This window comes from Erinaceus europaeus, chromosome 5 (genome assembly GCF_950295315.1).
Source record: "Erinaceus europaeus chromosome 5, mEriEur2.1, whole genome shotgun sequence".
In the NCBI taxonomy this organism is placed as follows: Eukaryota; Metazoa; Chordata; class Mammalia; order Eulipotyphla; family Erinaceidae; genus Erinaceus; species Erinaceus europaeus.
The window spans coordinates 57,646,202-57,671,075 of NC_080166.1; the positions used below are offsets into that span (position 1 = coordinate 57,646,202).

General features: G+C 40.2%; 1 protein-coding gene across 6 annotated transcripts in view; it reads left to right on the plus strand.

Moving 5' to 3' along the window:
* NAV3 (neuron navigator 3) overlaps positions 1-24,874 on the plus strand; it is a 666,403-nt gene that overhangs the window by 583,203 nt on the left and 58,326 nt on the right. For all 6 annotated transcript variants that reach the window (XM_060191355.1, XM_060191352.1, XM_060191353.1 and 3 more), the window contains 2 exons: positions 10,868-10,979; positions 22,529-22,650. In XM_060191355.1, coding sequence (XP_060047338.1) covers positions 10,868-10,979; positions 22,529-22,650 — 234 coding nt within the window. The remainder of the gene's footprint in view (positions 1-10,867; positions 10,980-22,528; positions 22,651-24,874) is intronic.

The window sequence follows — 24,874 nt, forward strand, 5'->3', positions numbered from 1 at the left end:
CCCTCTCTATCACCCCCTTCCCTCTCAATTTCTGGCTGTCTTTATTCAATAAACAAATAAAAGTAATAAAAAAAAGTTTCAAAGAAAATACAAAAAAAGAAACGTTCTTTTTGACAACAAGCCATCTAAAGGTTTGTTGACACTGGGCTCCACATCCAAGGACATGTCCAGTACCCACTAGAACCCTGTATGGCATAGTAGTAAGTGTATAGGGGTGACAAAGCAAGGTAACTGTGTCTCAGCATTGCCTTATATACCCAAATGAAGAACTCAACTGATTATGATAGTGACGTACAGTGATGGGCACATTTTTTTCTATATTTCAGTTCCCGTTACCAAACCTCTTCATCAAAACTCCACGAGAGAACCAAGTCCTAATCTTCTATACTATGTAGTCTAGTTGATGGAATAACTTCTTCGCTTTGTGTTCAGCTGTGTCCTGTCCTTGTCAGAAGCAGAACATGAAAACATTGCTACTCAAAATGCCCGGGGTGCTTATGGATTCACTTTCTTTTCTTTAAGATTTTTTTTATTATTATTATCTTATTGATTCGATAGAGACAGTCAGAAATCAAGAGAGATGGGGGATATAGAGAGGGAAAGAGACAAAGAGACACCAGCAGGCCCTGCTTCACTGCCTGTGAAGCTTTCCCTCTGCAGGTGGGGAGCCAGGTGCTTGGATCTGGGACCCTGTGCTTTTTCACCCTGTCTGTGCTCAAATCTGCTGCATGAACACCGGGTCCCCTTTTATGATTCACTTTCAAATGGGTTTGGCCTTTGTCATGATAATCTCCTTGGAACTCTTGGACGCCTCACTAGTCTTGCCAGCTAATATCTTTTTAGATACCCAAGAGTGTTTATTACACGATAGGACATAACATGGCATTATTACTGAGTTGTCAGAACAGCTCGGGGAATCAGGTGGTAATGCATTGGGTTAAGTGCAGGTGGCACAAAGCTCAAGGACCTGCGTAAGGATCCCGGTTCGAGCCCCTGGCTCCCCACCTGCAGGGGAGTCGCTTCACAGGCGGTGAAGCAGGTCTGCAAGTGTCTATTTTTCTCTCCTCCTTTCTGTCTTCCCTTCCTCTCTCCATTTCTCTCTGTCCTATCCAACAACGATGGCAACAGTAATAACTACAACAATAAAAAAACCAAGGGCAACAAAAGGAAATAAATAATTGAAAAAAAAAAGAACAGCTCTGATGTATTTTCTATGTTTGTCTGTGCAAAAATGCTTCATGACTTGTCTGGTAGCAATAGATCAGTATCGCTGTGTAAATTGATAAATAACAGCATGGTGCCGGTACATTCTACCGCAAAACACTGGCAACAATAAACCTTGAGAATTTCTGAAAAGATGGGTTAAATTGTTTTTAATATTTCTTTTCCCTTTTGTTGCCCTTGTTTCTTATTGTTGTCATAGTTATTGTTATTGTTTTTTACTGATGTCGTCATTATTGGATAGGACAGAGAGAAATGGAGAGAGGAGGGGAAGACAGAGAGGGGGAGAGAAACACAGACACCTGCAGACCTGCTTCACTGCTTGTGAAGCGACTCCCCTGCAGGTGGGGAGCCGGGGGCTCAAACTGGGATCCTTGAGCTCGTCCTTGCGCTTTGTGCCATGTGCACTTAACCCGCTGTGCTACCGCCCGACTCCCAAGGTGGGTTAATTTTCTATTTGGGGAATTGGTTCTTTATATTCCAGTACAGGTCCTAAAACTCACTTCTGTTAAACATCATTTTATTAGAAGTCTGTGACCAGGAGAAGTAGATACAATAATTAAAAGGAGGAGTAGATACAATAATTAAAACCTTGACTTTATTGGCATACAAAGAAGGTTGATTCTACTGATTTAGCCATATTGAGATTTGTTATAATTAACAATAAAGAGAGTTTAAAAAAAACTGTAACAGTTAGTAACCATAATGAATAACCATTATTAATGATTAAGTTATTCCTCCACACCCTCGAGGTGATCAAGGGCTTTCTTGTTCAAAATGTGAGCAGTAGAGCTAAGGGAGGTTACATACTATTCTTTGAAGGAAAGTTTTTTAAAATAGTGATTTAATAATGATTGACAAGACTGTGGGATAACAGGCGTACGACTCCACACAGTTCCCACCTTCAGAGTTCCCTGTCCCATCCCCTCCATTGGGAGCTTCCCTATTCTTTATCCCTCCGGGAGGATGGACCCAAATTCTTCATGGGGTGCAGAAGGTGGGAGGTCTGACTTCTGTAATTGCTTCTCTGCTCGACATGGGCGTTGGCAGGTAGATCCATACCCTCAGCCTGAGGAAACACATTTTTAACACAGACTTAATTTTGTAAATCTCTGTGTACCTCAAACTTATATCTGAACATTCCACAAAATCATATATCAGGTGAAAGATAAACTATTTTGTCAGGGTCAGGTGGTGTCGCACATGGTTAAGTGCACATAGAAGCTCAAGGATCCTGGTTCAAGTCCCTTCTCCCCACCTGCAGGATGGGATCGCTTCACAAGAGGTGAAGCAGGTTTGCAGGTGTCTCTCTATCAGCCCTGCCCCCTTCAGTTTCTCTCTGTCCTGTCCAATAAATGGAAAAAAATGACCTTCAGAAACGTTGGATTTGTAGTGCTGGCACCAAGCCCCAGTGATAACCCTGGAAATAAAAAAAGAAAACAAACAAAAAAAAAAAAACCTATTTCACTAAATAAGCTAAATGCATTAACTGGTCCAGAATTACAGAGATTTGTATTATCAGAAAGGAAAGCTTCAGATATTTTGTATATTAGGATAAATTTCACCACAGTCTTTCCTAGTAAGGAAGGTATTTAAAACAAGGGGGGGGAGGGATCCCAGTCACTTTCAAAGCCAGCAACAAGCAGACATCAGGCTCAACCTGACGCTGTTGACTGGCTACGGAAGAAGAGGCCAAGAGAGAAAGCTTTTCCTTGAATGGCAAGGGGAAGGAGGATCTCATTAACTGAATTCAGAAAGAAATATTTGAGCCTCTGGTGAGATCACCAGTTCAGGTTTGGGTAGGTGAGATCATGGCAGAGGTCAGCTATATTGTTGTTGTTGTTGTTAGAGTTAATAAATCTGTTATAGGCACTGGCTCACATTCACAAAGTCTTCCTAAAGAATTAATAATACACATTTGGCTGAACTACACAAAATTATTTATATATGTTGCCCAGTAAATACCTTTCTTGCCTAGTTATTCTTCATCTGGGTTGCTTATGCTCCCTGAATGAACAGATAACCTCCAGCATTTGGATGCTTTGAAGGCAATATTTCATTTTAGGAAGTGATCCTTCTCCCATGAAACCTAATTTTTCTGGAAAAGCAGTATTCACTGAACATTACATTTCTAATCTCTTTAAAAAACAGTTTATAGGACAATTTTCTTGGAAAGAATAAAGCTTGGCACAGAAATAAGTCAACAAACCCATAAAATTTAGCTAACCTATCCAAGTAATTGTGTGAGGCATCATTTTTGATTTTTCCCGTAAGTCCAAATGTAGATGTTTAAACAGAATTTTAATCCTTGGGTAATCACTAATGATTTTTTTAATTCAAGGATGGAAATTGGGGTTTAATTAAAATGCAATATGCATCCTAGTTTATATGTTATAAAATTGTTGTGTAAATTTTTACTCATTAAGTACTCACTTTAGATATGTCTTTTGGTGAATAATTTTATGATAACAGTAGAGTGAATTGCCAGTAGATTTTATGTCTTGGAAGCTATATATATATATATATTTCTTTTTTTTTAATTTTCTTTATTGGGGAATTAATGTTTTACATTCAACAGTAAATACAATAGTTTGTACATGCATTACATTTCCCAGTTTCCCATATAACAATACAACCCCCATTAGGTCCTTTGTCATCCTTTTTGGACCTGTATTCTCTCCCCCACCCACCCCAGAGTCTTTTACTTTGGTGAAACATGCCAATTCCAATTCAGGTTCCACTTGTGTTTTCTCTTGATCTTGTTTTTCAACTTCTGCCTGAGAGTGAGATCATCCCATATTCATCCTTCTGTTTCTGACTTATTTCACTTAACATGAATTTTTCAAGGTCCATCCAGGATCAGCTGAAAATGGTGAAGTCACCATTTTTTATAGCCGAGTAGTATTTCATTTTGTATATAGACCACAGCTTGCTCAGCCACTCATCTGTTGTTGGACACCTGGGTTGCTTGCTTCCAGGTTTTGGCTATTACAAATTGTGCTGCCAAGAACATATGTGTACACAGATAGATAGATCTTTCTGGATGGGTGTGTTGGGTTCCTTAGGATCTATCTCCAGGAGAGGAATTGCAGGATCATAGGGTAGGTCCGTGTCTAGCCTTCTGAGAGTTCTCCAGACTTCTCTCCACAGAGGTTGGACCAATTGACATTACCGTCAGCAGTACAGGAGGATTCCTTTGAGCCCACAGCCTCTCCAGCATTTGCTGCTGTTACCTTTTCTGGTGCATGACATTCTCACAGGAGTGAAGTGGTATCTCATTGTTGTCTTTATTTGCATTTCTCTGACAATCAAAGACTTGGAGCATTTTTTCATGTGTTTCTCGGCCTTATGGATCTCTTCTGTGGTGAATATTCTGTCCATGTCCTCTCCACATATTTGGATGGAGTTATTTTCTTGTTGTTAAGTTTGGCAAGCTCTTTATATATTTTAGTTATTAGCCTCTTGTCTGATGTATGGCATGTAAAGATCTTATCCCATTCTTTGAGGGGTCTCTTGATTTGGGTAGTGGTTTCTTTTGCTGAGCAGAAGTTTTTTTAATTTGATGTAGTCCCATAGGTTTATGCTTGCCTTAGTCTTCTTTGTAATTGGATTTGTTTCATTGAAGATGTCTTTAAAATTTATGTGGAAAAGAGTTCTGCCAATATTCTCCTCTAAGTATCTGATAGTTTCTGGTCTAATATCGAAGTCGTTGATCCAATTGGAATTTGTTTTTGTATTTGGTGAAATATAGTGGTTCTGTTTCATTCTTATGCATGGTTCCACCCAATTTTTTCAACACCATTTGTTGAAGAGACTCTTCTTTCCCCCATTTAATAGTCTGGGCACCTTTGTCAAAGATTAGATGTCCATAGGTGTGGGGGCTCACTTCTGGGCTCTCAATTCGATTCCACTGGTCAGTGTGTCTATTCATGTTCCAGTATCAAGCAGTTTTGATGATAATGGCCCTATAATACAATTTGAGATCTGGGAGTGTGATGCCTCCAGTTCTGTTCATTTTTCTCAAGATTGTTTTGACAATTCTAGGTCTTTTCTGGCTCCAGATATACATTTGTAGCATTTGTTTTATTCTCCTAAAACATGTGGTTGTGATTGTGATAGAATTAAATTTGTATATGGCTCTGGGTAGTATATTCATTTTGATGATGTTAATTCTTCCAACCCATGAACATGGAATATCTTTCCACTTCTTTGTGTCTTTTTCAGTTTCTTGACTAGTGACTCATAATTTTCCTTATACAAGTCTTTCACGTCTTTGGTTAGGTTTATTCCTAGATATTTTATTGTTTTTGTTGCTATAGTAATAGGAATTGATTTCTATATCTCAACTTCTTCTAACTTAGGGTTTGCATAGAGGAATGCCACTGACTTTTGAATGTTAATTTTGTAGCCTGCCTGACACACCTTACTGTATTGACTGATAATTTCCAAAAGCTTCTTGTTGGATTCCTTAGGTTGTTCTATGTATACTACCATATCATCTACAAATAGGGATGGCTTGACTTCTTCTCTTCCAATCTGTATCCATTTAATTCCTTGCTCCTGCCTGATTGCTATGGCCAATACTTCCAACACTATGTTGTATACTAATGGTAATATTGGGCAGCCCTGTCTAGTACCTGATCTGAGGGGAAGTGCATCCAGTTTTTCACCATTAACTATGATGTTGGCTGTAGGTTTGCTATATAGAGACTCCACTATCTTCAGGAATTTTCCATCTATTCCCATTTTTGTAGTGTTTTGATCATAAAAGGATGTTGTATTTTGTCGAAGGCTTTCTCTGCATCTATTGATATGACCATGTGGTTTTTGATCTTGCTTTTGTTGATGTGATGGATCACGTTGATTGATTTACTCTATATTAAACCAACCTTGCATCCCTGGGATAAACCCTGCTTGGTCATGATAAACAATCATTTTAATATACTGTTGTATCCGGTTGGCTCAAATTTGGTTCAATATTTTAGCATCTCTGTTCATCAGAGATATTGGTCTGTAGTTTTCTTTTTTGGTTGTGTCCCTGTCTGCTTTTGGTATCAAAGTGATGTTGGCTTCATAGAAGCTGGAAGGGAATATTCCAGTGTCTTCAGTCTTCTGGAAGACTTTTAAAAGTAGAGGTATTAGTTCTTCTTTGAAGGTTTTGTAGAATTCATTTGAAAATCATCTAGTCCAGGACTTCTATTCTTGGGAAGGAATTGATAACTGTTTCAATTTAATTAGCTGTGATGGACCTGTTCATGTTATCTAGTTCCTCTTTACTTAGTTTTGAAAGTTTGTAGGTATCTAGGAAATCATCCATTTCTTCCAGGATCTCTAGCTTGTTGGCATATAACTGTTCATAGAAGTCTCGCATGATATGCTGAATTTCTGTGGTGTCTGTTGTGATGTCTCCTCTTTCATTTATAATCTCATGTATTTGGGTCTTTTCCCTTTTTTGTTTTGTGAGTCTGGCTAAATATTTGTTGATTTTGTTCACTCTTTTGAAGAACCAACATTTACTTTAGTTGATCTTTTGTATGATTTTCTTATTTTCAGTGTTATTGATTTCTGCCCTAACTTTAGTTATTTCTGTCCTTCTGGTTGCTTTATGTGCTCTTCTTCTTCTAGGTTTTTAAGCTGTGCATTCAGGCTGTTTATTTGTGCTTTTTCTTGTATCCTGATGTGTGCTTGTTTAGCTATGAACTTCCCTCTCAGTACTGCCTTAGCCATTTCCCAAATATTTTGATAGCTTGTGTCTTCATTTTTATTGAACTCTTGAAACATTTTGATTTCTTCCTTTATTTCCTCTTTGACCCAGTAGTTGATAAGTAGTGTACAGTTGAGCTTCCACAGTTTGGGACTATTACTAATAGTTTAATTAGTTTAATTCCACTGTGTTCTGAGAAGATGCTTGGGATGATTTCAATGCTCTTAAATTTTCTGATGCTGTCTTTGTGGCCTAACATATGGTCTGTCCTTGAGAGTGACCCATGTGGACTTGAGTATAATGTGTATTCCAGTTTCTTTGGATGAATGACTCTGAAAATGTCCAATAGTTCTAGTTTATCTATCTCCTCGTCCAGCTCCTCATGTCTTTATTGACTTTCTGCCTGGATAATCTGTCAAGTTGAGAAAGTGGGGTGTTGAAGTTCCCTACTATGACTGTGTTGCTGTTAATATATTGCTGTCGCTCTCTCAGTAGATGTTTGATGTATTTAGATGGCTTCGCATTAGGTGCATAGATGTTAATAATTGTTAAGTCCTCTTGATTGACAGATCCTCTGAACATTAAGTAGTGTCCATCCCTATCTTTTTAAATTTTATTTATTTTAAAGTCTATTATGTCAGATACGAGAATAGTTGTTCCTGCCCTTTTTTGTGGGCCATTGGCTTGTATGATATTTTTCCATCCTTTCACTTTGAGTCCATGTATGTCTTGTTGAGTTAGGTGGGTTTCCTGTAGACAGCATATTGTTGGGTTCTATATTCTGATCCTTTTTCCTACTCTTTGCCTTTTAATAGGTGAATTCAAGCAGTTGACACTTATTGATATTAAAGACTGAAGATATTTTAAAGCCATTCTTGTAGAGTTTTAGAGTATTCTGCTCTATGGCCTATTTATTGTGGTCTGACTGTTTATAGGAGACCTTTCAGAACTTCTTTCAGGGCAGGCTTGGTGATTGTTGATTCTTTCAACTGTTGCTTCTCTGGAAGATTTTTATGCCTCCATCTAGTCTGAATGACAGTTTAGCAGGATAGAGTAGTCCTAATTGAAAACCTTTCTCATTGAGCACTCAATAAATATCTTGCCATTCTTTTCTGGCTTGCATTGTTTATTTAAGAAAGGATAAATTAACAAAACCATAGGGTAGGAGGGGTACAACTTCACACAATTCTCACCACCCAATCTCCATATCCCACCCCCTCCCCTGATAGCTTTTCCATTCTCTATCCCTCTGGGAGCATGGACCCAGGGTCATCGTGGATTGCAGAAGGTGGAAGGTCTGGCTTCTGTAATTGCTTCCCTGCTGAACATGGACGTTGACTGGTCGGTCCATACTCCTAGTCTGCCTCTATCTTTCCCTAGTAGGGTGGGTCTCTGGGGAAGCGGAGCTCCAGGACACATTGGTGGGGTCTTCAGTCCAGGGAAGCCTGGCTGGCATCCTGATGGCATCTGGAACCTGGTGACTGAAAAGAGAGTTAACATACAAAGCCAAACAAATTCTTGAGCAATCATGGACCCAAAGCTTGGAATAGTGGAGAGGAAGTGTTAGGGGGGAAATCACTGCAAACTCTAGTGGGCTTCTGCTTTCAGGTATATATTTTGCAGTAGTGTATGGACACGTGTGAGCATATGCTCTCTCTCACAGAAACTGGTGTATATCTAGGTTTTGGGACTTTGTTAGAAAGTGAACCAGCTGGGATGGAATTAGAGAATACTATGAAAGGAAAGGTCTCACCTGAGTAATGAGGCTGAAGGGTTGTCATTCCACACGTGAAGGCTCTGGACACAGTCTGAGGTGAAGCATGTTGAGGTGGCAATCGTTGTGTTGATTAGGTTGCAATAGGCAGATGCAATATTATTTGATATGGATTAGGAGAGGCATATGGGAAAGTGGGCCCTATCCAAAGGTTCCAGGACTGGGGGAAGTAGAGGCTCTATAGTGGAGATGTGAGGTTCCTGCTGTCTTAGGGTTCCAAAAGACAATCGATAGTTAATGTTATCATCACATTATTTGGTAATTGGGTTAACTTTGAAAAGTCCTTTTGTTAGGGTTTGCTGTATAGTACCCAGTATCTTCTATATAGCTGTGCCATTGGTTGCTTCTGATCTACTTGGTCTAGGCTTTTGAGAGAGTCCGCATATCAAATACACAGCCTATATATTAAAAAGACTCAAAGACTCAATCTGTGTTTTAAAAACTTCGAGACATACAATTAATTTTCCCCCTCTCATATTAACTAACTAGTGATTTAAATGACTACATTTTATTAGGAGTGTACATAAACACCATTCCCACCACCAAAAGACTGTGTCACATCCCACCCTCCACTGGCCCAGGAAGCTGCATGTCTACCCCTCAACACAGGGTTTTTACTTTGGTGCCCTACTTACAATTTGGTCAGGTCCTGCTTTTAGTTTCCCTTTCAGATCATCTTACTTAACTTCTGTTGATGAGCGGGGTCATCCCATACTCATCTTTATCTTTCTAACTTAACATAATTCCTTCTAGCTCTGTCCAAGATGGGTCAGAGAAGGTGGGTTCATTGTTCTTGATAGCTGCATAGTATTCCATTGTGTATATATACCACAGCTTTCTCAGCCACTCATCTGTTGTTGGGAAAGCTATATTTTTAACAGAAGGTGCTCAGCATCTCCATAGGGCTTAGAGGTAGCATAATATTTATGCAAAAGGACTTTCATGCCTGAGGCATCAAAGGTTCCAGGTTCAGTCTCCAGCCCCCCATATGCTGGAATTTATCAGTGTTATGGTAAAATTAATTAATGACTGAAGAAGTTAGATCGTGAGGGGGAAACCTGTGTCTATTGCTAAACCTATCTGTTCCTACTTAGACATGGGGGAAAATATTGATCCAACTCAAGAGAACCTGGAAATGTTGATAGATTTGATGTGAATTCTGTCTTCATGCTTTTTTTTCATTTTTAAAATTATTTTTATTTATTTATTATTATTAGATACGGAGAAAAATGAAAGGGGTGGGGGAGATAGAGGGAAAGAGACAGAGAGGCACCTGCAGCCTTGCTTCACCACTTGTGAAGCTTTCCCTCTGCAGGTGAGGACTGGGGGATCAAACCCCAGGTCTGTGCTCATTGTAACCTGTGCTCTCACTAGGTGCACCTCCACCCAGCCCCCAGCAGAATTTTTATAAAACAACACCTTATAGAAGTGAATTAAGAGTGATTTCTACAAATTAACACTGAGATCTAAAGCACCAATTCCCCAAGTAGAAAATAAGCCCATTTTTACAGAAACTCTCAACATTTATTGCATTGCCAGTCTTTGCACTAGTGCCAGATAGCTGTTTATCAAATGATATATCAATATTGATCTGATCAGGTATTATAATGTTTCTGTTTGGTATCTGAAATGAGCAGTGTGATAGTTTGCTTGACATCTTCCTCACTATTGCTGAACATCACCCTTTGAATGGAATAAACACCATTGGTGGGCAGACAGTGGTGCACCTGATTAAGCACTCACATTACAGTGCACAAAGACCCGGGTTCGAGTCCCTGACCCCCCCTGCAGGGGGAAAGCTTCCCAAGTGGTGAAGCAGGGCTGCAGGTGTCTCTCTGTCTCTCTCCCTATATCTCCCTTCTCTTTCAGTTTCTCTCTATCCAGTGTCTCTACCCAATAATAAGTAAACAATTAAAAAAAGGAACAAAGAGTGTTTTGCTTATGTTTTTTAGAGAATATCTAACGATATTTAAGGAAAACAAAAGTTCTTCTTTTCATTTAGCTAAGCAAGAAGTTCTTAGCTACAACCTGACAAAACCAAACAAGCCATCCATCCCTACCCCAGCACCATAGCAACCTAGCCCATTTGGAAATGAATCTTCAGGACAAGGGCATTTTCTTTTTCCCTTTCTAGATGTTAAACCGTCTGAATTCTGCTTGTTCCACAGGAGTCTGAACTGATAGAATTAAGAGAAACCATTGAAATGCTGAAGGCCCAGAACTCTGCTGCTCAGGCCGCCATTCAGGGAGCTCTGAATGGCCCAGATCAACCGCCCAAAGGTATTTCTGAAAATACTGCCATTTTTTTTTCTTTATGTAGCATAAGCATCATGTATTTTACTCATTAATCAGTGTCTGGCTGCTTTGTTTCTCAATGATGCTTCCATTTAGAGTGCATATCAATGCAATCAGGATATTGAGTGGTAGCTTTGAAATATGGACTGGACATGGGGTATTGCACCAGAGCAGAGGACTCTGGGGAGGGAGGGAGAGCACAGAGTGAGACATGGACTAGACATGGTGTATTGCACCAGAGCAAAGAACTCTGGGGAGGAAGGGAGAGGAAGGAGAGGAAGAAAACTTTGGGGGGGACCCATAATGAAATTGTCTGCATATGCCATTGATTTCACTGTCAAATATTAACCACTTCAATAAAAAAAAGGGTGGGTGGGCAGGCAATGGGGGATCCTTGTGCACTGACATGTGCACTCAACTTGGTGCACCACCATCCTCTGGCCCCCTCTTTCCTTTTCTATGTCCTTCTCCTCTCTCAATTTCTCTCTGTCCTATCCAGTAAAATGGAAAAGTGGCCACCAGGAGCAGTGGATTCATAGTGCAGGCACCAACCCCCAGCACTAATCTTAGAGACAAAAAAAATCAAATCAAATCAAATAAAACAAAACAACTTTTACTATAAAACAATTGGCCAACTGACCTTAAGAAATTTGTTTTTATAGTGGGTGCACATTTATCAACTAATTTCATGAGGAGAGTAACGGGGGAGGTGGGAGGTGGTTAATACATGCTTATCCTATTTCATGCCAAGCAAACTCAATAAGAAGAATGGAAGTCTAGGGGTGGGGTGGTGGTTCACCTGGTTAAGTGGTCACATTACCATGCATAGGGATCCAGCCCTCTAATTGCAGGGGGAGAGTGCCACAGGCAGTGAAGCAGGTTTGTAGGTGTCTGTCTCTCTCCCACTCTATCTTCCCCTCCACCTCTCAATTTCTCTCTGTTCTATCAAAATAAAATAAGTTAAAAAAAAAAAAGAAAGTCTAGATCTGTATACCACACTAAAATGACATTGTGAAATATCAAGTGGTGAGCTTGGAGAGCCATCCTCCTTGAGTAGGGTACTTCCTGTAGATCTTCAAAATAAGCATAATAGACTAAAAGCTGGTCTTTATATAATTATCTTGCTTCACCAATTCTAAACATAATAGGATAATCTTCTCCGCCTCCACCTGCCTCTGTTTGCCACGGTATGGGTGCTCTGCCTTCTTTAATGACATGTGTTCTTTTTCTTTTATGTGGGTTCCATTTCTTTGTGTCCCTCTTTCAGTATATTTCAGTGTGGACAACCCTTCCAGTTTCAAAAAGTTGTTTCCTAAGTCTTGCATGCTCTGTCTTCTCTCTTCCCATTTCCAGACAGTTATGGGAAATGCTTATGCAACCCTTCAATGTTTTTAGCTTCAACCTGATGTAGTATAGTTTCTCTTCCCTATATTTCAATAGAACTATTCTCTGCAGAATCAAAAATGACATATATGATTCCGACCCCAGTCCTTCTTGTAGTGAACACAAAGATGCTGTCTCCTACCCAAATCCATTCCATCTGACTTGAGATGCCACACTCTCTTACTTCTTCTTCTTCCCCTTCCTCTCCTCCTCCTTCCTCCTCCTCCTCCTCCTCCTCCTCCTCCTCCTCTTCTTCTTCTTCTTCTTCTTCTTCTTCTTCTTCTTCTTCTTCTTCTTTTTTTTTTTGCTTCTGTGAGGTCCCCCTTAAAATGGTCTCTTGTAATACTTATATATTTGTATCCACTTGTTAAATGTTGAGTTTTCTTAAGGGTAAGTCTGAAGTTCCTCATTTTTCATCACAGATGCTATGATTCTTTGCACCATATCTAAAACTCTACTCTCAGTTTCTATTCCAGCTGTGCCTAGCAATTCTTTGTTGGTCAGGGTCAGCTAGATTCATGTCACACCTGTCTGCCTAGATACCAAAGAAATAACTCTGCAGGGACCGGGCGGTGTTGCACCTGTTTAAGCGCACACATCACAGTACACAAGTACCTGGGCTCGAGCCCCTGGTCCCCCCCTGCAGGAGAAACTTCATGAGTGGTGAAGAAGGGCTACAGGTGTCTCTCTCTCCCTCCCCCTCCCCTCTTGATTTCTCTCTGTCTCTATCCAATAATAAGTAAATAAATAAAAAAGGAATAATCCTGGATCCCCTGTGGATGTCTATTTGCCACCTTACCCCCAATGTCTTAAAAACTGAACTTGTCATCTTTCTTTGTTATTCTACTTATTAATTTAAATTCATTTATTGTTATTGGATAGAGACAGAAATAAATTGAGAGAGAAGGGGGAGGTAGAGAGAGACCTGCAACACTGATTTTCACCACTCATGAAGTGTTCCCCCTGCAGGTGGGGACCAGGGGCTTGAACCCAGGTACTTGGCACACTGTAGTGTGTGAGATTAACCAGATGTGCCACTGACAGGCCCCTCATCTTTCTTTTAGACAGGCTCTGCCCTCCGTGTTCCTTACCTCATGAAATTGCTGGACCATCTTTCCAAATTGCCAGGAGTCACTTATTACTCTTCCTTTCCATACTCAGTGAATCTTAAGTTCGACTGACTTCACAGTTATATAATATTCGTGAATCTGAGGCAGCATGATCACAAACTCCTGAGTGGCCTATTTCTTTTTTACACTCACACCATTCTTTACACTGAGTCTTTTCAGTCTGATGTTTACATACAAGTAGCCCCTTTCTGTTAGGCTGAAGCACTGACTCCATAACAGAATGTAATCTCTCTCCCAGCTTTATTTTCTATAGAATGATCTATTGCTATCAATCATACGCATTGTTGCCTGCCTCTGCTTCCTCAGTCTTTTCCTACAGGGTATATTCCCATCTCAACTATCATGAACTCATTCAGGTCTTCAAAAGGTCTTCATGTGATGTATTCTGCAGATTCTACCTGCAACAGTCTAGCCTGTTTTTCTTTTCATTTATTTATTTATTTTCCCTTTTGTTACCTTTTTTTTTCCTTATTGTTGTAGTTATTAATGTTGTCGTTGTTGGATAGGACAGAGAGAAATGGAGAGAGGAGGAGAAGACAGAGAGGGGGAGAGAAAGACAGACAGCTGCAGACCTGCTTCACCACCTGTGAAGCGACTCCCCTGCAGGTGGGGAGCCGGGGGCTTGAACCGGGATCCTTACGCTGGTCCTTGCGCTTCTTACCATGTGCGCTTAGCCTGCTGTGCTGCCGCTGGACTCTTCTAGCCTGTTTTTCAACATAAAGCTTATTTATTTATTTATTTATTTATTTATTTATAGGGAATTATTAGGAGCTGGGGACATTGTTCATGTATGATTTCATGGCTCTGAGCTGACTTTTTCATTTCGGGTGGCGGGAGAGAGAGAGACAGACAGACAGACACTCTACAGCACTGAAGGTCTTCTCAGTACCAACTTAGCATTTCCCATGTGGTACCAGAGCTGGAACTTGGGCCTTGCATGGGGCAAGGCAGGTGTCCTAAGCAGTGGGCTGTTTCTCCAACCCACAGCCAACTTGTAATAACCTGCAAGAATTATCCTAAATGCCCTTTCTTCACCCTCAAGCAGGATTAGCCCCTCCCCCCTTAACTTGTATGTCTGAAAAAAAAAAAAAGAGAGATTTCCTTTGTCAAACTCTGTATTTTATTGCAATACCTTGACTTATTTAAGTCCTGCCTTTCATGGTCCATTCTAGGGTGTTTTGTATTGTTTTTGCCCTAGTGCCCACAATGATTCCTTGCATGTAAAATGGTTTTCTATGAATATAATATTTCCTAAAGATAGTTGAATTAAAAATTTAGGAGGAAAGTCTACCAAGTGAGATATGCTTAAATCAAAGGACCAGCTAGTTCTCTGGAGACTACTTCTATGCAGAACTTAGCAACTTGCAAGTGGAGGAGTTGGCATTTATTGGGAAATGACTGTCTATTTAAAGCTTATCTTCGAACCCTATGCTCTCAATCCTCATGCTGTGAATAGGTCCAGAAGGGATTTTCAAAAGCTTAATCCCTCCTTCAACACTGCTCAAGTCAGTGAAGGAAAACTTTCTGGAAAGGGTTCAATTTATCTTAGGCAACAGGTTGCTTTAGCTTATCAACTGCTATTGAAAGTAGGAATTCCGTTGCTTCTGAAGGTGGGAGTGTCAGCTAAAAATGAATGAAGGGGTCACAATGACATGCAAGTCGGTGAAGGGACTTTCAAAAGTAATTTCCCAAGAGTTAAAGCTAGCAAAAGAAGTCCATGTGAGGGGAGTTGGGTGGTGGTGCAGGTGGTTAAGTGCATGTGGCCCAAAGCTCAAGGACTGGCAGAAGAATCCTAGTTTGAGCCCCCGGCTCTCCACCTGCAGGGGAGTTGCTTTACAAGCAGTGAAGCAGGTCTATAGGTGTCTGTCTTTCTCTCCCCCTCTCTGTCTTCCCCTCCTCTCTCCATTTCTCTCTGTCCTATCCAACAACGACAACATCAATAACAAGAACTACAACAAGGGCAACAAAAAGGAATAAATAAATACTTTCTTTAAAAAAAAGAAGAATGGGAGTCGGGCGGTGGTGCAGAGGGTTAAGTGCAGGTGGTTCAAAGCACAAGGACCAGCTTAAGGATCCTGGTTCGAGCCCCTGACTCCCCACCTGCAGTGGAGTCTCTTCACAAGCGGTGAAGCAGGTCTGCAGGTGTCTGTCTTTCTCTCCCCCTCTCTATCTTCCCCTCCTCTCTCCATTTCTCACTGTCCTATCCAACAACGGTGACATCAAGAACTAAAACACTAAAACAACAAGGGTAACAAAAGGGAATAAATAAATAAATAAATAAATAAAATACATATAAAAATATTATAGTTAAAATTTTTACTTGACAGAAATAATTTAAGAGACTCAAAACCCAACTGTCAAGATGATTTTTGAATGCTAGCCTGCATAATCACTTCCAGAATTCATACAAAGATAGTCTGAATATTTTCTCTCTTTTTTAGTTTTTTTAATTATATTTATTTATTGCATAGAGACAGCCAGAAATCGAGAGGGAAGTGGGTGATAGAGACGGAGAGATACACCTGCAGCTCTACTTCACCACTAATGAAGCTTTCATTCTGCAGGAGGGGCCCAGAGGCTCAAACCTGGACCCTTGTACACTGTAATGTGTGCAGTCAACCAGGTGTGCCACCACCCAGCCCCAGTATTTTCTCTAAGTCAAGTATTTCTCTAAGATCAGTATATTAAGGATCAGTTTGTAGTCATTAAATTTAATAGTAAACTTTATTCTCATAGAAGTCCAGTATAAATACTCTATCTGTAGACAGTTCTTCACATGGACTTTCTTTTTTTTTTTTTTTGCCTCCAGGGCTATTGCTGGGGCTCAGTGCCTGCACCATAGATCCACTGCTCCTGGAGGCCATTTTCCCCCCTTTTGTTGCCTTTGTTGTTGTAGCCTTGTTGTGGTTATTATTGTTATTGTTGATGTCATTCGCTGTTGGATAGGAAAGAAATGGAGAGAGGAGGGGAAGACAGAGGGACAGAGAAAGATAGACACCTGCAGACCTGCTTCACTGTCTGTGAAACGACTCTCCTGCAGGTGAGGAGCCAGGGGCTGGAACCGGGATCCTTAAGCAGGTCCTTGCACTTTGTGCCAAGTGCATTTAACCCCTTCTGCTGGTCCTTGCGCTTTGTGCAACTTGTACTTAACCTGCTGCGCTACTGCCCAACTCCCTTAACTATAATCTTAAGATACATATATATGGGAGTCAGGCTGTAGCGCAGTGGGTTAAGCGCAGGTGGCACAAAGTGCAAGAACTGGCATAAGAATCCCTGTTTGAGCCCTCGGCTCCCCACCTGCAGGGGAGTCACTTCACAGACCTGCAATGAAGCAGGTCTGCAGGTGTCTATCTTTCTCTCCCCCCTCTGTCTTCCCCCTTCTCTCTCGATTTCTCTCTGTCCTATTCAACAATGATGATAACAATAATAACTACAACAATAAAACAACAAAGGCAACAAAAGGGAATAAATAAATAAATAATTTTTAAAAGATACATATGTATATGACATATTTGGGATATGGCAGCATTTTCATAGGCAAATCAAGTCAAAATAAACTCCTATATAATTTTTAACATAGATTTGAATTTTCCCTTGATTTATGCATCACATTTATTGTAAAGTCTAATCACTAGTAGCATTGCATAACAGAGTACATGTAAATACTGATTCTTAACCACTATGTGGCTACATGCTAAGTATTTGACACTCTATTAGGTCTTAAAATTCTCAGAAATGTATACTTCAAACCTCTGTACTCCGGACCTCCTGACCCATTTCAACAGAAGTTCATTTATTAGACAGACATAACATAGAACATTATGGCAAGCAGAGTTATTATAAGTCATTTGCCTAATCATGGATTTTTTTTTTTTGGTGTTGTTTACATCTTCCAGGTACAAAATTCCACAGACCTTTGGTGATGAGAGTGGTGAATAAATAAATAAATAAACGCTTAATAAAAAAAGCAAGAAAGGAGGAGAGAAGAGAGTAGAAAAGCGAGTGGGAGAGGAATTTAAAAATTACCTAAATGTATTAAATTCATACCACCAGCAAATATATTTTAGGAAGAATCAGTAGTGTTGTATGCTTTACATTGGGTTCTTCTAGCTCTCCCCCTGCCAAGAAAATTGGTTCAGTCCTGCTAGTTTCGCGGGCCCGCTTGTCCCCGCCCCAAGGAACCCCGAGAGAGTTCCAGAGTTCCAGAGTTGGAGAGTTCCAGAGTGCTTGGCGCCGCTGCGGGGGAAAGAGGCAGAAGAGTTCTGTTTGGTGTTTAGTTTGTCTTAGTTTATAAATCGTTGTTCCTGAATAAAGAAATACAGCTTCTCTGCCCAGCCGTGTGTCCACGAGTCTCTGTTACCCACCCGTGAAGCTAGCCCAGCCAGCTAGTGCCAGCCCGAATTTTAACAACACAGTAGATAAAGTTGTAGTGAATGGATACAGAGTTCTTTAGTAAGTGTTCATTAATCGCCTACACCCTACCCTACTCTTTGCAAGACTTTGCATACCTAACAGTAAATGAAGAGATACTGTGTCCGTCTCTATCATAATTTTAATTCAGCAGGAAAATAGGAAATGAAATATTTGTGATGATCTTTAGTGTAGCTGAATGGACCAAATGATCAGATGTCAGAGATAACAAGGGCACCAGGGAACTTCAGGGAGGTTGATAATATCAAGCAAGTCCTTTTCCAGATGGCAACATCGAGGCGGAAAGTCAAGGAATATGTTGTGAATGTTGAAAAAAGGACATTCCAGAAGGATCTTATGACAGAAAATAGATCCATGCCTGCATAGAACTGACATAAATAATAATCACCAGGAGTGTGTCCAGAAGAAGTTAAGTCCAGGCCTTGTCTATTAGTTTATATACCTTACAAAAGGTAATGAAGAAAAAGCAAATAATGAGTCAGTCTGGAGAGAGGAGTCCTGACCAGATAATTGAGAGATACAAACGAAGTTATATATTTGATAGCTGAAATGTCTTTCTGGTCTCATGAAAATGAATCTCTGTTGAAATATCTACTGAAAGTCATTATTTATTTATTTATTTGCCCTTTTGTTGCCCTTTTTTTATGGTTGTTGTAGTTATTATTGTTGTTGTTATTGATGTCGTCGTTGTTAGATAGGACAGAGAGAAATGGAGAGAGGAGGGGAAGACAGAAAGGGAGAGAGAAAGATAGACACCTGCAGACCTGCTTCACAGCTTGTGAAGCGACTCCCCTGTAGTTGGGGAGCCGGTGTGTGTGTGTGGGGGGGCTTGAATCTAACCGGGATCATTCCGCCAGTCCTTGCGCTTTGTGCCATGTCCGCTTAACCCGCTGCACTACCGCCCGACTCTCCTGAAAGTCATTTTAAGATCATATTTTTATTTGAAAAAAAATTCTCAAAAGTGATAGGATTGAGAAGCTACAGGGGGAAAGCTTTGTGAGCAGTGAAGCAGGGCTGCAGGTGTCTCTCTGCCTCTCTCCCTCTCTGTCTCCCTTCCCTCTCAATTTGTGAAGGTTTATAGGCAGTAAATAAACTGGAAACCAATAAATAAGTTAACTGGAAGACTTTACCCATTTTCTTTTCAATAAATTCAGTTGTTAGGGAGAAACTAGCACCTGGTGCATATTGTTTAGAGATGTTAATAATCAATTAAATTAAAAGTCTAAAACACACACCCATCCATATTGTCTCATGGATGGTCATGCAGCTTCCATCTTAAGCTGTACTAATACGACTGATTAATGGATACTATCGTTTCCTACTGTTGAAAGGAAACAATACATATATATGCCTTGAGGTATGTTTTGCCACTGGTAATATTTTTGAACTGCAAAACCAATGAATGCCCTCAATGTTATTTTAACAAGCAGTTTTAGAATTTAAGCTCTGGGAATTCTGAAAGGTGAAGCTCTTTATTTTTTGCTCCTAAAAAATGAGTCAGGGTTGCTATCTGAATGGAAAATATAAGATAGATATCAGGAGGTGTGAGGGCAAGAATGGAGATATGCTTGCACCTTATATTTATCATTGTAAGTAAGCAGTCATGATTTCATTTTTGTATGCTATTGTACTTTTAAATACATCACACAACTGGGAAGGTTTATTTTATACTTTTTTTGAAAGCAATAGAGTAACTTCCAACATAAGTTTCACTGAAATTATGAGACTGTAGTTTGGGGCCAGGGACTTGAACCCGGGTCCTTGCGCACTGTAATGTGTGCGCTTAACCAGGTGTGCCACCTTCTGGCCCTTTAAATAAAAATTATAAAGATAACGGGTATAATTCTGCACTAGTCGTTCCACTGGAAGCTACAGCAGTTCTCCCAAGGGTGCAGATATGGGCTGACTATTATTTCTACAACTATCTGTATTTGTATAGATTTGCCCATTTTTTTTATGTCCCCATCTTCTCTTCCTCTACAACTCACACTTACACCTATTAGTGCATTGCAGATGTCCCTCCCTTTTTTCTCTTCTCTCTCTGGGTCTTGATGGAATCGGAAAATTGAAAATCCTCTGATTATCTTCCCCTTTATCAACTCTCCGCCACTGGGAGTCTGGGCCAAAATTCTTTATGAGGCGCAGAAGGTGGGAGTTCTGGCTTCTGTAATTGCTTCTTTGCTGGACAAGGACGTTGCCAGGTGGCTCCACACCCCCAGTCTCTGCAAAAGAAAAAAAGAAAATAAAATTCCATTTCAGTTTTCCTTTTTTTTTAAATATTTATTTTATTTATTTATTCCCTTTTGTTGCCCTTGTTGTTTTATTGTTGTAGTTATTATTGTTGTTGTCGTTGTTGGATAGGACAGAGAGAAATGGAGAGAGGAGGGGAAGACAGAGAGGAGGAGAGAAAGATAGACACCTGCAGACCTGCTTCACCGCCTGTGAAGCGACTCCACTGCAGGTGGGGAGCCGGGGTTCGAACCGTCAGTTTTCATTTTTAATAAGTATAAATCTAAAACTGATTTTATGGCTTTTCTTTCAGACTTTAAAAAATGTATATATTTAAAAATTATCTTTATTTATTTATTGATAAAGATGGCCAGAAATTGAGAGGGAAGGGGGTGATAGAGAGGGAGAGAGACAGAGAGACACCTGCAGCCCTGCTTCACCACTTGTGAAGCTTTCCCCGTGCAGGTGGGCACTGGGGACTCAAACCTGGGTCCTTGTGCACTGTAACATGTGCGCTTAACCAGATATACTGCTATCCAGCCTGAAAAAGTATATATTTTACTGAGTGACTTGTTTCTTGAGTTATTCAAGAAACTGAGATTTGAAGTGTGACATATTAAAAACAGCAAACCATGTTAAAGTAAAATACATACTTAATTATTGTTGGCTGGGGGGCTGGATGGTGGTCCACCAGATTCAGCACACATTACAGTGCACAAGGACCCAGGTTCGAGCCCCCAGTCCCCACCTGCTTGAGGAAAGCTTTTCAAATGGTGAAGCAGTGTTGTAGATGTCTCTCTTTCTCCCTCTCTATCACCCCCTTCCCTCTCAATTTTTTGTTGTTTCTATCCAACTAAAAAAAAAAAAAACTGGTTTCATGAAAGAAGTGAATATCCTAAAAAAAAAAAAAAAAAAAAAAAAAAAAAAAAAAAAGATCAGATACTGTGATCCAGGAGGTGGCGCAATGGATAAAGCACTGAACTTTCAAGCATGAGGTCCCGAGTTCAACCCCCAGCAGCACACGTACCAGTGTGGTGTCTGGTTCTTTCTCTCTTTCTTCTCCTATCATTCTCTTAATAAATAAAATATTTTTTTAAAAATGATCAGATTCCTGGTGTTATTCTTTCTAAAACATCTTACATTAAGTAGAGGAAGACTTTCTTGGAAGAGTGAAGAGGAAATTAACATGTTGATTTCACTATTTTTTTTTCCTGCTAAGGGTTTAACTAGGACAGTTATTCCTAGTCAGTAAACTCACTGCACTGCTTTGCTTTAAGGGTAAAACAGTAGCAGAGCAAGGACATTGTAAAAGCTAGCTCTATTACTGCTACCTGTTTTTATTGTTGTCACTGTTATTGCTTGCTGAGTGTGGGCAGGGACTCGAGTTATGGAGAACAATTACCTTGTCTTACACTTGCTCTTTGTTAAATTCACAAACCTAGCCTGCCTAGGTGGATTTCACCCTCACTAGCTATTTGACCTTGGCCAAGTTACTTAACGTCTTTGCTATTAATTTCCTCATCTGTCAGATGCAGTTTTTTCATGGTATCCGATGTTTGTTTTTGGCTCGAATGTTGCATGAATCTGTGAAGTGGAAAGTTAATATATTTGGCTTCGGTAACTTGATTCAAAGCACAAATCCTAAAAAGACACAATCGATTCTCGTGCTATGATGATTTTCCATTTAATGCCATGGAAGTAGTCATTTGGAATAAATCATTTTGGAAGCACTGTTTGATCCAGGTATGCAGTAGAAATCACTAGCATAGCAATTCCTTTTTGGACTGAAAAAAAAAATCAGCATTCATTTAACTATCTGAGTTACAGACTTCTGTGAGATATTACCTTGGTGATATCTTGCTGTAGATAACCCCATTAATTAAAGTCAATATTACTGTACTTTATTAAACTGAAAAAGTACAGGGTGTACTGAGAGGATTTGTGCAAAACCACATGGACTGTATCAGATGACTTCCTGTTAGAGAGCCTAGAAACCCTGGGCCGAATGGCGGCGCACCTGGTTAAATGCATACATTATAGTGTGCAAGGACCCAGGTTCAAATCCCCCAGTTCCCTGCCCGTAGGGGGGAAATCTTTGCGAGTGGTGGAGCAGGGCTGCAGATGTCTCTCGGTTCTCTTTTCTGATTTATCTCCCCATCCCTTCTCAATTTCTCTGTTTCTACCCAAAAATAACTAAATAAAAATATTAGGGAGAAAGAAGAAAGAAAGAAAGAAAGAAAGAAAGAAAGAAAGGAAGGAAGGAAGGAAGGAAGGAAGGAAGGAAGGAAGGAAGGAAGGAACCATATCGGTTGAGGTGGAAAGCTTTTGTGAGAAAACATGACCCCTTCAATCTGTCCCCAGATCTTCGCATCAGAAGACAGCACTCGTCAGAGAGTGTCTCCAGTATCAACAGTGCCACAAGCCATTCCAGCATTGGCAGTGGCAATGATGCTGACTCCAAGAAGAAGAAGAAGAAGAACTGGGTAAGCCAACACTTGTCAGCTAGTTCCAAAGTTGATTTTGGAACAATGAATCAGGATGTTCCCTTGGGAGCCTTAGGACCCTGCAGTCCCTGACGAGTGGTATTGAGATGAATGGTACCTCAAATGGGTGGATTCTTCTCTTTTCTCGGAGGTCTGGTATTCTCACATATACAAGTGAGCTGGGCACTGACAGCAAAGAACTGCTTCAGAGAAAGGTAACACGTGGCTTCCTGCAAAAGTTGATTGAGGAGTTGGAGGAAAAAAAAAAAAACAGCATGGCAATGATGACAGGAGTCTCAGTGATGATAATGATGAGGAAAAGACTTAGAAATAGAGCAGGGTAGGGGTCGGGCAGTAGTGCAGTGGGTTAAGTGTATGTGTCTGAAGTGCAAGGACTGGCATAAGGATCTCAGTTCGAGCCCGCGGCTCCCCACCTATACGGGAGTCACTTCACAGGCAGTGAAGCAGGTCTGCAGGTGTCTATCTTTCTCTCCCCCTTTCTGTCTTCCCCTCCCCTCTCCATTTCTCCCTGTCCTATCCAACAATGACATCAATAACAACAACATCAACAACAATAAAACAAGGTCAACGAAAAGAGAAAATAAAAGAAAAATAAATAAATAAATAAATAAATAAATAGAGCAGGGTGAAAGGGAAAAAGAGACCTTGAAAACTTCCCCTTCCCTTCTACCAGGAGAGCTCACAGTATAAATAACATATCATGGGGCCGGGTGATGGTGCACCTGGTTAAGTGCACTCAATACCATGTGCAAGGACCCAGGTTCAAGCCCCTGGTCCCCACCTACAGGGGGGAAGCTTCATTAGTGGTGAAGTAAGGCTGCAGGTGTCTATCTCCCCCACCCCTCTCAATTTCTCTCTGTTTCTATCAACTAGTAAATAAAATTTAAAACAATAAATGAACAGCATCATCTCATAGGGCATCAGCCACACGATTGCATTTTTTTTAACCGAGAAAAATAGCATAACTACACTAGAGCACAGCTATGACTTAGGTTTTTTTTCCAAGAGATAGTTTTTTTTTTTTATGATACTAAGCAACTCCTTTAGAATGGAGGGGGAAATGCTACCACTGTCAGCTGCCTTTAATAACCATGAAGGATTTCTTTTAAGACCAAGAAACACTGGGAGTTGGGTGGTAGCACAGTGGGTTAAAAGCAGGTGGTGCAAAGCGCAAGGACCAGCGTAAGGAACCCAGTTTGAGCCCCGACTCCCCACCTGCAGGGGAGTCGCTTCACAGGCAGTGAAGCAGCTCTGCAGGTTTCTCTCTTTGTCTCCCCAAGCCTGTCTTCACCTCCTCTCTCCATTTCTGTCTGTCCTATCCAACAACGACGACATCAATAACAACAACAATAACTACAACAAAAATTTTTTAAAAAGGGCAACAAAAGGGAAAATAAATAAATAAATAAGTAAAGATTAAAAAAAGAAAAAGACCAGGAGAACTTTTAATAAGCACAAAGCTGACAAAATCTAAACATGTCACTTACTAAGGTTGACTGGAGTAACATCTGTCAATAATGAAAGAACTCTCTCTTTTTGTCCTAAGAACTGTTTGTGCAGGTAATCTTTTAAAATGACTGCTCAGCCTTCATTCCCTTGATTTGTAATTCCACACTCTTTCATGTTTCTGCAAGGTGAACTCTAGAGGAAGTGAGGTGAATATAACCCGTGGACAATTTGGCATGCATCTATAAACAAGTACCCTGCCTTGGCATGAATGCTATTCATTTGGCAGTAGGCTCTTATACCTTAAAAAAAATTACTTTGTATGTATTTTCTTTGTGTCTTTTAATTTTAATCTCTGACTTTAAAGAGAACATTAAAAAAAAACTGTATGAATAGAGCTGTAGGAATGCCAATTCCAGTATTGAATAGTCTGGGAATGGAAATTTTGAATAGAAAAAAAAAATCAAAATTAATGGAGGGTGAGGTGAGTTTGATTTCAGATTGCTTTTTTTTTTTTTTAAAGTAGAGACTGTCAGCAGGACCTGACTTGACTATAGTGCTAAAGTGGCCATTTAAAACAAATTACCTTGAAGAGAGACGCATTGGGGTCTGAGATTCCCTTCAAGGTACTTAGTTTTAAATGAGTGCTCTGATGGCCACGCCTTGACCCTGCACTGTGTAAAAGGCTTTCATGTCTCCACTATGCTGGATTAATACAAGAATATGACAACAGCAAAAAAACAAACCAACAAAAAGA